The following is a 12,423-nucleotide window of genomic DNA, read 5'->3' as shown; positions in this document are numbered from 1 at the left end:
AAAAAAAAAAAAAAATAGAAAAATTAGGCTTGGTGGTGCGCTCCTGTAGTCCCAGCTACTCAAGAGGCTGAGGCAGGAGAATCATCCATCTAAAAAAAGAGTGGACAGGACTACTAAGTATAGACAGGGGCTGGATTCGGTGGCTCACACCTGTAATCCCAGCACTTTGGGATGCTGAGGTGGGCTGATCACCTGAGGCTGAGAGTTGCAGACAAACCTGACCAAGATGGAGAAACCCTGTGTGTACTAAAAAAATTACAAAATTAGCTGGGCGTGGTGGTGCTTGCCTGTAATCCCAGCTACTCGAGAGGCTGAGCCAGGAGAATCGCTTGAACCTGGGAGGTGGAGGTTGCAATGAGTGGAGATCAAGCCGCTGCACTCCAGCCTGAGCAACAAGAGCGAAACTCCATCTCAAAAAACAAAATAAAACACACACACACACACACACACACACACAAAGTATAGATGGGGGACTCTGTAACTTTCCTGAATGTTAAACTCAACTGGAGGCCTCTGTATGTGAAGTCAGTCAGATGGGGGAAGGGCTTGACATCAGTATTTTTTGAAGCTCCCAGGTGATTCCAATGTGCAGCTGAGTGAGAACCATGAAGGAAGTGTAAAACAGCAGTTCTCACAGTAGTGGCAGGACCAGCAGTATCCGAGATGCTTGGGGAACTGCTAGACATGCGCCTTCAGGGGCCAGGTGCAGTGGCTCATGCTTGTAATCCCAGCACTTTGGGAGGCTGAGGTGGGAGGACTGCTTGAGTCTAGAAGTTGGAGACCAGCCTGGGCAATACAGCAAGACAAAGTCTTCTTCCCCGCCCCCCCAACACTCCATTGTATATACTAGCGCGGACAAAGTCTTAATAAAAAAAATGTTATCCCAGCACTTTGAGAGGCCGAGGTGGGCAGATCACAAGGTCAAGAGATCGAGACCATGGTGAAACCCCATCTCTACTAAAAAATACAAAAATTAGCTGGGCATGGTGGCGTGTGCCTGTGGTCTCAGCTACTCGGGAGGCTGAGGCAGAAGAATTGCTTGAACTCAGGAGGCAGAAGTTGCAGTGAGCTGAGATCACGCCACTGTACTCCAGCCCGGCGCCTGACAACAGAGCGTGACTCTGTCCCAAATAAAATAAAATAAAGAGGGAGAGAGAGGTCACACCTGTAATCCTAGAACTTTGGGAGGCCGAGGCAGGTGGATCACCTGAGGTCAGGAGTTCGAGACTAGCCTGACCAACATGGAGAAACCCATCTCTACTAAAAATACAAAAATCAGCTGGGCGTGGTAGCAGGGGCCTGTAGTCCCAGCCACTCAGGAGGCTGAGGCAGGAGAATTGCTTGAACCTGGGAAGCGGAGGTTGCAGTGAGCTAAGATCGCACCACTACACTCCAGCCTGGCAACAGAGTGAGATTCCATCTGGGGAAAAAAAAAAAAAAAAGAGAGAGAGAAAAAAAAAAAAAAGCAGCACTTTCTTGGGTCTTATCCCAGATCTAATGATCAAAGTCTCCATGTGATTCTGATGCACATCAGGAAGTTTGAGAATCAAGGGTGTAGAAAGCTGCTGAGCCACAGGACCCAGGAAACAAAGCGTGTTTCCTTCCCCTTCCAGGACTTACTGTCACCACCCACCCGAAACCCTGTCTTGAGCAGACACTGGATTTGACTTAAAGTAGACTGTTTAGAGGTGTTTGTGGCTAGTCTGAATTGAGATATATTGTAAACGTGAAATACTAGATCTCTTTTTTTTTTTTGAGATGGAATCTTACTCTGCCTCCCAGGCTGGAGTCCAGTGCCGTGATCTCGGCTCACTGCAACCTCCACCTCCCGGGTTCAAGTGGTTCTGCTGCCTCAATCTCCCGAGAAGCTGGGATTACAGACATGCGTCACCACGCCCAACTAATTTTTGTGTTTTTAGTAGAGATGGAGTTTCCCCATGTTGGCCAGACTGGTCTCAATCTCTTGACGTCATGATCCACCCACCACAGGCTCCCAAAGTCCTGGGATTACAGAGGTGAGCCACCGTGCCCAGTCTAAACTCACTTGCTATTTCCATTGGACCCTGTGAGTCTAAAGAATCTTAAAGGCCGGTCGGGATGGGTCATGCCTGTAATCCCAGCAGTTTGGGGGGCCAAGGCAGGAGGATAGCTTGAGGCCAGGAGTTCAAGGCCAGCCTGGTCAACATAGCGAGACTCTGTCTCAACAACAACAACAACAACAACAACAACAAAAGGCAGAGGCATCGGTGCTGCTGGTACTACCAGCTGCTTGGGAGGCCAAAGTGGGAGGATCTCTTTACCCCAAGAGATAGAGCTTGTAGGAGATGGAGGTTCCATAATTGTGCCACTGCAGTCCAGCCTGGGTGACAGGGCAAGATCTTCCCTACCCCCAAAAAATCTTAGAGACATGAGAAAACTCACAGGGCCTCCTTCAAAGCGATATCAAGGAGCATCAGGATTTCATGTCATTCAGACGAGGACTGTGGACTAAAAAGCATTCTTGATGCAGTCAGAAATTGTCACCAGAAACCCCCATGGAAGAGCAATAGTGGTGGGGTTTGGTGGGCCACGCCTGTAATCCCAGCACTTTGGGAGGCTGAGGTGGGCAGATCACTTGACGTCAGGAGTTCAAGACCATCCTGGCCAACATGGCGAAACCCCATCTCTTCTAAAAATGCAAAAATAGTTGGGCGTGGAGGCATTTGCCTGTAATCCTAGCTACCCCAGAGACTGAGGCAGGAGAATCACTTGAGCCTGGAAGGTGGGGGCTGCAGTGAGCCGAGATCACACCATTGCACTCCAGCCTGGGCAACTAGCCTGATACTCCATCTCAAAAAAAAAAAAAAAAAAAAAAAAAAAAAAAAAAAAAAAAAAAAAAAAAAAAAAAAAAAAAAAAAGGACGAGCAATAATGTTGGCATCCAATCTAATATTGATTCATTTTACCACCTCTCACGTCCTTTTTTTGTCATCTGGAAACGGAGGATAATACTATGTGCCAGGGACTGAAGATGGGCGCTTTGCTCAAAATCATAAATAAGGACAGGGCTCTGGGTGTCTCCTCTATGAAAATGTTGAGGGGAGGGGAACCAAAAGTGTCCCCCTTGAATTAAAGGGGGATAACCCACAGCTGAGTGACACCTGGCTCAGGACGACACCCTTTCCCTTGCAAGGGGCCACAGTACTCCGTTCAGGTCCAAGGTCCACCACTTGCTCGCAGGAGCTTCGAGCAGGTGAGTTCATTTCTCTCAGCCAGGGTCTCCTCTCCAGTCCGAGGTTGGAGAGAGGTTAAGAGATCCTAGGCTGGGATTCCATAGGGCTCCCCGACCTTGCCCGCACCCCGGATACCCCAAGAAAGACGACGACCTGTGCGGCCTCCAAGTCCCAAACGCTAGAAGAGAAAAAAAAAAAGTCTAACTCGGGGCCTTCGGAAACTGATCGAGGGTAGTTTCCTGGGGCACGTCGGGAAAAGTAGTTCTTTTACGCTATAAAAGAAATAACTTCCGGGTGAAAATACGGGAGTGGGCGTAACCTTAAGTCTTTTCCTCCAGTGGGCGTTGAATTCCCTCGCTACCCGAAACTTGAGATTTCCTGGGTTCCGGTTTTTGACAGGCACCGCTTCTCTTTTTGCTTCATGTGCGCCCATGCGCATGCGCCATACTCTCATCCGCCTATTGGTGGATTGCGGACTTCTCTCAAAATACTACATTTCCCAGAAGGCCACGCAAGCGGGCGGGGAATCCCCACCCCCAGAGGGAGGGGCGCGGTGCTCCCAGCGGACGCTGAGCCTGTGACCTCTTTCTTTCTTTTATTTAACACAAAACTGGCATGTCCGCATTCTGGGCCCCACGGCTGGGCCGATCTCGGTGCAGGCAGGTCAGCTCGGCCTGGCCCTTTGGAAGGCGAGGCCGGGCTGCACTGCGAGAACGAGCCCCTCCCCTGCCCCCTCTCCTGGAGTTTGGAACTGTCAAGTTCCAGCTCCTACCCTCTTCCCCAGATTCAAGACCCCTGCGCCGCCCACCCCGCGGGCCCGGCTGTGCTCGGAGGCCGGGCCTGGCCTGCCTGGCCCGTGAGGATCTGCACCAGCAGGTCGGTGGCCAGCATGGGCGAGGGCTCCTCGAAGCCGATGGTCAGCAGCTGCTGGTAGTCCCCAAGAGGCTGCGGGCACAAAATCCTGTGGGGGGGGGGGACCAGGGAGAGACAGGCCTGGACTTGAGTGCCCCCTGCCTCTCGGGAGTCCCTCCCTTTGAGTGAGAGGCGTCAGCTGAAAGCAGCTTTGTTCCAGCTGCGGGTGGGAAAAACCCCCGGGGAAACTTGTTTCCTTGTTGATCAGAAACTTAGTAATGGCTCCCGGAGGCTGAATAACTGGTCCTGACCTGTCCAATCGCCCTGCTAGCTGTGTGTCCTTGGGCAGGTAACAACTTCTCTGAGCACCCTGTTTTCTTTGTTAAATGGGGCCAGTAGCTTAGACCTCGATGGGTTGTTACTGGGGTTGTTACTGGGGTCTGCGTGAGTGCTTTTCAGGGCACAATACAGTGCTATCATTACTAAGGGAAGCAAAGTATTTGGGAAGGTGAATTGTCTTTGAAGGGGTTCTACCTCCCACCTCCAGCACCCAAGCCCGTTTGCTATTGCCGTAGCTCCTACCATGAATAAAGGTCATCCTCGGCTGGTCCCAGGGACACCCATCTGCCGATGGACCACAGCTTCTGGATCTGCGGGCACGGATTGGCTGGACTGTGGCCTGTGTCCTCCCAAGTATCTCGATAGCACAGGAAGTAGCTGGGAGAGGAGGGAGCTGTAATTAGAAGTGATCAGTTTCCTAGCTTCTTCTGTTGAGGGCTTTAATTTTGGAGGTGAGGTGGAAACTCATCGGAAGTTCTCAGATAGGGATGTGACTCCAAGGCCTTTTCTCCCGGCCAGCCTCTTTTTAGGATGAGGACTTTTATTTTGGTGGGAGGGTGAGTTTTAAGAAAATAGCGGTAGCCTTTCAAAAGCCTTGTTTCCTGGTTCACTTTTTTTTTTTTTTAAAGAGACAGATTCTTGCTCCCACTCAGGCTGGAGTGCAGTGGCACAATCACAGCTCACTATAGCCTCGAACTCCTGGGCTCAAGTGATCCTCCTTCCCAAGTAGCTGGGACTACAGCTGCCAGCCACCATACCATGCCTGGCGAATTTTGTTGTTGTTGTTAAGACAGGGTCTTGCCATCTTGCCCAGGCTGATCTCAAACTCTTGGGCTCAAATGATCCTCCTGCCTCAGCCTCCCAAAGTGTTGGGATTACAGGCTTAAGCCACCATGCCACGCCCTGCCCAGTTTTCACTTTGGTGGTGACAATTTTGAGGCCCATACTGGCATTCATCATAGAAAGGGGAGGAATTCAATTTGGGTAAGAGGACTTACTAATCCACAAGGGAATCTTGTCCCCGACCAGGGGCCTCTGGGATGGTTTCCAGGTGCCAGCGCATCTTCTTATAGAGGTATCGGGGGAAGCGGCTGGCAGTGTAGGCAGCTGGGGCACAGTATCTGAAGATGGATACCTCGAAGGACATGCTGATGGAGAACCTCCCGCAAAAGAAACAGGAGATGCTGGCAGGACATGAGGGAATGCAGGGGTGAGGCTGGGCCTTGGACCCCTTCACCACCCCCATCCGAGTCCCCAACCGTTATACCTAAGGGGGTTCGTCTCCTCCAGGTCCACAAACCCAAAGGAAGCGTACATGAGGACCAGCTGTTCTAGGCGCAGGGTCAGCTGTTGGGAGATCTCTAACAGCTGCATACCAGAGGGGGCACAGTGAGATCAGCTGGCCTGAGCGGAGCGGGCCTCCCCCTCCACCATCCACCATCCCCCCAGGCTTGGAGCTTCCAGAGGCAAGGGGCGTGGGGTTTAAGAAACTCCCACACACCCCCTTTCGGACCAGCTCCTGCAGGACTCCATAGATGGGGGGTACGCTTCTCGCGGCTGCCTCCAGGTACAGGAAGTAGGGTTCACACATCTGTAAGAAGGTGGGCATGGCCTTGGCCAGCTGCTCCTTCTGTACTTGATCTCTGCTGAAGTAAGAAGGGGGCCTTTGCCTGGAATCCCTCATGACCTCTCCCTGCCCCCCGGTTTTCCCCATTCTACTCACCCCCAACCTGTATCCCTTGGCTAGACCCCTGTTAGAAAAGGCCCCCAGTTTTAGGTCTTTTCTGAACATCTTTCTGGTTCACCCGCATCACACCTATTTAGAACACTTGTTAAAGAGCTGACACCTGAGTCTCATGACTCTACTTAGGACCCAGAGCTTCCTACAGGGGCTGGGTGCAGTGGCTCATGCCTGCAATCTGAGAGTTTTGGGAGGCTAAGGCTGGAGGATTGCTTGAGGCCAGGAGTTCCAGACCAGCCTGGGCAACATAGCAAGACCCCGTTTCTACACACACAAAAAAATTAGCTGAGCATGGTGTCACCTATAGTCCCAGCTACTTAGGAGGTGGAGGCGGGAGGATTGCCTCCAAGAGCTTGAGGCTGCAGTAAGCTATGACTACGCTATTGCATTCCAGCTTGGGCGACAGAGCGAGACCCTGTCTCATTAAAAAACCAGCCTCATGAGAATCGCTTGAACCCGGGAGGCGGAAGTTGCAGTGAGCCGAGATCGCACCACTGCACTCCAGCTTTGGTGGCAGACCGAGACTGTCTCAAAAACCAAAACAAAACCCAGCCCCGTGGATCATGAGGTCAGGAGTTCAAGACCAGCCTGGCCAAGATGGTGAAACCCCATGTCTACTAAAAATACAGAAATTAGCCGGGCTACCCAGGAGGCTGAGGCAGAGAATTGCTTGATTGAACCCTGGAGACGGAGGTTGCAGTGAGCCAAGATCATGCTACTGCACTCCAGCCTGGGCAACAGAGCGAGACTCTGTCTCAAAAACAAAAGTAAAAAACCACCACCAACAAGAAAACCCAGCCTCCTAGGATATTCCAATGGACACTGAAATTGGAGAGCCACAGGGAAAGCTGGTCTGGGAATCACATTATCCTTTGGGGTCTCAAACTGATGTCCTACTGGCCAAGTGTGGGTCAGGTGGGTCTTGTTTAGCCGGCACAGGGTTCAAAAATCTAAGCCAGCATTTAAAAACTGGAAGAAAGTCCTAGAGATTTGACAGCCGCAGGCCCACACTGCCAGGACAGTAACAGTAGCTGCCCCCTACCCGCGATTCTACAGCCCTGCTCACTCGGAAACGGATTTTAATAAGCTAGCTTCTTCCACTATCTCCCTGTGGCTCCTAGCGCTTCTAATTTTGCGATTTTTGCGACCCTGGCGTGTATCACGGGACAGCTCACTATAGCCTTGACCTCCTGGGCTCCCCTCCTGTCGCCTCCCCTCCAAGTTTCTTTACCCATGAGGAGCTGGGACTCCGTCCAACATCACCTGTAGAGCAAGTAGCTCTGGAAATCATCCGCCTTCTTGAGTAGGTAGCGCAGCTGTTCGGTGATGGGGCTGAACAAAGTTTCCAGGGGTAGGCGGGGTGGTGCTGGCCCGGGCCCGGCGACCAGAGGTTCGGGGGAAGGCGTGGAGGCTGGGGCTTCAGGCAGCTGCCCCTCAGCATCTTCGGGGTCCGGCTCAGGTGGGTCCCCAAGCCTGCTAGGGGGCGTCGACCAGGAGGGATCTGCGCAGGGCGGCGTCCCAGGTTCTAAGGCGTCTGGAGGCGGTGTTTCTCCAGGGTCCAGGCAGAGCGACCCCTCTAACCACTGCTCCGTAGCCATGGTAGGGTCGTAGGGCGGGAACCTGAGCTCTTGAAGCTTCTGCTGCTGCTCACGTTGTCGGCGGCGGGTTCGACCCCGCCCCAGGAGCCTCCGACTGGACCCTGCCTTGACCTCTCCACCGGCGCCGCGCCGCGCCCGGGGGGAGTTGGCCTCTTTTGAATTTCAACACGCGGGAGGGGCGCGCCGCTCCTGTCCGCGCGCCTGCGGGCCCCCATCCCCCCACACACGCGCCACGCGCACTCCGGGAACCTGGCGGTGGAGAGGAGGGACCCGCCTAGGGAGGCGACCTCTGGCCTTGTCTTGGGGGTGTGGTTAGAGCCAGGACCTTAACCTCTCGAAGTGGATCCCTGGAGTGGAGGGGTCTCTAACGTGTCTCCAACTTCCCCCACCTGAAACAGGTATATGGAATGAGCTCGCCCGGGCCCGAGTCCCAGCCTCTCGCTCCCAGAACCCGTTTTGTTGCTGTTGTTAAAAAATCATTTTAATTTAAAATTTTTATTTTATAGAGATGGGGGCCTCTCTCTGTTGCCCAGGTTGGTCTCAAACTCCTGGACTCAAGCGATTTCCCGCCTTGGCTCCCAAAGTGCCCAGGCTTTTTTTCTCTCTCTCTCTAATGGAGTTGAGAAACTGCCTTAGAACTCAGTAGGGACTTTGGATGTAGTAGCTCTGAGGACTACTACTAACAAATAATAAAAAATCTTCAGGCCTGGCTCGGTGGCTCACGCCTGTAATCCTGACACTCTGGCAAGCTGAGGTGGGAGGATTGCTTGAGGCCAGGAGTTCGAGACCAGCCTGAGCAATGTAGCAAGACCCCGTCCGGAGGAAAATGTTAGTCGGCTGTTGTCTGAGGCAGAAGAATCACTTGTGCCCAAGAGTTCGAGGTTGTCACCAGCTATGATGGCACCACGGCACTCTAGCCTAGGTGACAGGAAGACCCTGTCTCAAAACAAAATCTTCACTTGGAAAGCTTTTCCCATCTGATGGCTCAATCCCTTTTTTTTTTTGAGATGGAGTTTCACTTTTGTTGCCCACGCTGGAGTGCAACGGTGTGACCTCAGCTCACTGTAACCTCCGCCTCCCAGGTTCAAGCGATTCTCCTGCCTCAGCCTCCCGAGGTAGCTGGGACTACAGGTACCCACCACCGCACCCGGCTAATACTTGTATTTTTAATAGAGACAGGGTTTCACCATGTTGGTCAGACTGATCCTGAACTCCTGACCTTGTGATCCGCCCATCTTGGCTTCCCAAAGTGCTGGGATGACAGGTGTGAGCCACCACGTCTGGCCCACTTCTGTTGTTTTAATGGGGAGGACCATGAGGCCTGGAAACCCTACTATGGTCCTAGAACGGCCCCTGCCCTTGACAGCTGTAGCAGATTCTTTGCAGTAGGCAAAGGCTGACAGGTTTATACTTTTTAATGTACATCATGTCAAACACACTAATTATAAAGACTCTGAGTGAAAAAAAAAAAAAAAAAAGACTCTGAGTGAATAACTGAGACAAGTGTCAGACGCCACTGTGTGTGACCCCAAGCAGACAGCATCTCTGTGCGGGGCCAGTTGTCTCTTCTGTAAGGTGGGATTTGGGGGGGACAATTGAGAAAATGCTTGTAAACCCAAGAACTTAACTGCTAGCCATTCAACAATAGTTGAGGCCAGGCGTGGTGGCTAACTCTTGTAATCCCAGGCAGGAGGAGAATCACTTGCAGCTGGGAGTTCGAGACCAACCTGGCCAACAAAGTTAGAACCCCATCTCTACAAAAATGTCTAAAACTTATCTGGGCGTGGCAGTGTGCACGTGTAGTCCCAGTTAGGAGGCCGAGGTGGGATCACTTGAGCTAGCAGTTTGAAGCTGCAATGAGCTATGATAGCACCACGGCACTCCAGCCTGGGTGACAGAACGAGACCATCTCTAAAAGAAACACAAAAATTGGGCTGGGTGCAGTGGCTCACACCTGTAATCCCAGCACTTTGGGAGACCAAGGCAGGCGGATCACCTGAGGTCAGGAATTCGAGACCAGCCTGACCAACATAAAGAGACCCGTCTCTACTAAAAATACAAAATTAGCTGGCAGTGGTGGCGCATGCCTGTAATCCCAGCTATTCGGGAGGCTGAGGCAGGAGAATCGCTTGAATCCGGGAGACAAGGGTTGAGGTGAGCCACGATCGCACCACTGCACTCCAGCTCAGGCAACAAGAGCCAAACTCCATCTCAACAAACAAACAAACAAAAAAACTCAGCACCTGCCGTGTGCCTAGCTCTGTACTAGACATGGAGAAATTACAGAAGAAAAAAAGCAAGTATTTCCACCCCCTTGGAGCAATTACTGAGGCAGCTATAATTCATCCTTTCCTTTTTTTTTCCCCTCCCCAAACAATTCTGTCCTAACCTTTGGCTCTCTTAGGAAGCTCTTTAACGCCTTCTCCCCTGCCCCATTTATAAAATGGACCCCGTGGCTTTTTTTCCTTTTCCTTTTTTTAAAATTTTATTTAAAAAACCTTCGGTGCAATATTAAAAAGCAATACAGCCAGCTGGAGCAACAATCAACAGAAAGAAAAGAGGAAGGAGAGAAAAAACCCAAGGAACCCCAAGCCAGGTAGTCCCCTAGGAGCTGGAGGCCAGGGGCAGAGACTGGGAAGGGGGATGGGTGGTGGGAGGAGGAGGAAAGACCACCCACCAAAATAAACAGGCAGATCCAAACATTTATACAGGAAACACCTGGCTGAACGGAAGAGGATCTTGGGGAAATGAGAAGCCCCCCACATTTCATTTTTTTTTTTTTTTTTTTTTTTTTTGTTTTTTTTTTTTTTTTTTCCTAAAATGTCCTGGGCTGGGTGGGGAGGGTCAGCCACCTGGGGTGTAAGGAGCAATCCTCTCCCTGCACCGACGTGCTGAAGGGCAAATGTGTGTGAGACAGAAAGGGCAAAAATGAGGACATACAGGGTGCCCCTCCCTGGAATCTGTTATGAGGGCCAAGGGTGTCCATGTCCAGCTCCTGGACTCTGGGGGGTCTTGGGTGAGATGGGGGCCAGAATGGGTTGGGGCAGAGGTGAGGCTGGGCGCTCAGCCTAAGAAGCCATCGGGGTCGTCGTCCTCAAAGTGGCCTTGCTGCAGCACCTTGATGTGGTGCTCGTAGATTTTCAGGGCTGGCCCAAGGCGGATGGACAGGCCGGTCAGCACATCTGTGCGCTGCATGAGCAGCAAAGATTTGCCATCAATTTCCTGGGTGGGACAGGGACAAAGAGAGCGAGCCAGGTCAGGGCACGTCCCACAGAGGCCCTCTGTCTGTCTGTCTGTGTGTAATCCGGGGCTGGGAACTCACCTGTTCTTGGAAAGCTGTCGCCTGCTCGGGGAAGCCTGCCTCAGTAAAATATTCCACAACATCCATCACTGTCCACTCCACGGGATCAGACGGCTTCTCTTTGCGCCCAGTACTGCATCAAAACAGACGGACACCAGTGAACACAGAGGTCCCTCTGGCTGTGCCACATACCTGCGCAGCACCCGCACGTCTCCAACACCCCAACTTACGGACAGCCAAAGGGGGTCCCGTCGGCCCCAGGTAGGGCTGGTTTTCCTGGGGGCAAAGGCACGGGAGATGGGGAGTCTGGCCCGGTGGCAACAGAAGCTGGGAAGGAAAAAAACACCTGTCTTTGGCTTTGTCTTGGGGCTGAGTTCCTCCCACCTGGCACTTTCCCCCACTCAGAGATCCTTACCTGTTCCCCCCTCCTTGTTCATGTTTGCCATGGAGAACACCTGGCGGGTGCCGCTGCCCGGGGCTGGCCCCCGCCCTTCATCCTGGCCCTGGTGAGTTCCGCAGGACGTCCAGTCTTTGACCCTTTCCTTGGCACTCTGAGGTCCCCGCTCGCCATTAAGCTGGTGGTGCTGGGCACCTGCCGGACGGTCACTCTCGGGTACTTCGGAACCCTCTGACACATCATCTTCATCATCTTCGTCTTCATCATCATCATCATCATCATCTGGGGCGGAGGAGAGAAGCATGCGAGGTTAGCAGCTGTTCTAATCCCGGACCCTGACTGTGGCATCCGGGCGGAGGGGAGGATGGACCGATTCCACCTCTAAGAACAATACGGACTAACTTTTACGCATTCACTCCGTGCCAGGCTCTGTGTTAACTAAAGCCTTCGACAACCGAATCTCACTAAACTCGCGCAACAACCCCAAGGGGTCGCTACTGTTACTAAGCCGCGTTTACAGCGAAGGAAACTGAGGCTCCGGGAGATTCAGCCACTTGCCAAGGTCACCACGAACTAAACCCGCAGGAAACGCGCGAAAAGCCCCAGCCACCCGCCACCCAGTTCCTCCCGGGACTCGCGCCCCCGCCACGAACTTCGCCCGCACCTGCCCACCGCGCGGCGCCCCCGCTCCCCGGCGCGCTCACCTTGCTCCGAGACGGGCGGGCGCTGGCGGCCGGCGGCGCCCGTCCGGGCCTGTCCCCGCGGGGCAGCGCTAGCGCTCCGAGACGGGTGCGCTCCAGGCGGCCCCGCGCCGCCGCCTCCTCCTCCAGCAGCCCTTGCACGCGACCGCGGGTCAGGCGACCGCCGGCGCCGCCGCTGCCCCCGAGGTAGCGCACGACTTCCCGCAGGCTCACGGGCCGCGCCGCGCCGCCGGCCCGCGCCGCGCCCCCCTCCGGCGGCGGCTGTGGCTGCGGCGGCGGCGGC

At 53.5% G+C, this 12,423-nt stretch overlaps 2 protein-coding genes across 3 annotated transcripts; both read right to left on the bottom strand.

Annotated features, from left to right (window-relative positions):
* Window positions 1-3,792: 3,792 nt before the first annotated feature.
* On the bottom strand, window positions 3,793-8,028 carry CUNH19orf67 (chromosome unknown C19orf67 homolog). 2 transcript variants are annotated; one of them, XM_017497636.2, is made up of 6 exons: window positions 7,407-8,028; window positions 5,904-6,048; window positions 5,670-5,770; window positions 5,401-5,586; window positions 4,646-4,780; window positions 3,793-4,172 (listed from the first exon to the last, which is right to left on the bottom strand). In XM_017497636.2, the coding sequence occupies exons 1-6, from the start codon at window positions 7,739-7,741 to the stop codon at window positions 3,998-4,000; spliced, it is 1,077 nt and encodes a 358-aa protein (XP_017353125.1). In that variant the 5' UTR covers window positions 7,742-8,028; the 3' UTR covers window positions 3,793-3,997. The 2 variants fall into 2 exon arrangements, with proteins under 2 accessions (XP_017353125.1, XP_017353126.1); XM_017497637.2 differs by having other exon boundaries at window positions 5,904-6,045.
* Window positions 8,029-10,556: 2,528 nt separating this feature from the next.
* Window positions 10,557-12,422, bottom strand: SAMD1 (sterile alpha motif domain containing 1; the record flags this gene model as incomplete). The annotated part of the gene is given in 5 exon segments (XM_037727514.1): window positions 10,557-10,963; window positions 11,064-11,175; window positions 11,273-11,369; window positions 11,458-11,761; window positions 12,144-12,422. Coding segments are annotated over 5 exon segments (951 nt in total), but the record flags the coding sequence as incomplete, so codon positions are not given.
* Between the last annotated feature and the right edge of the window lies 1 nt (window position 12,423).

Source organism: Cebus imitator, unplaced genomic scaffold, assembly GCF_001604975.1.
Source record: "Cebus imitator isolate Cc_AM_T3 unplaced genomic scaffold, Cebus_imitator-1.0 Scaffold234, whole genome shotgun sequence".
In the NCBI taxonomy this organism is placed as follows: domain Eukaryota; kingdom Metazoa; phylum Chordata; class Mammalia; order Primates; family Cebidae; genus Cebus; species Cebus imitator.
Note: the sequence above shows the minus strand (reverse complement) of the source record. Positions and strands in the feature narration are given on the sequence as shown.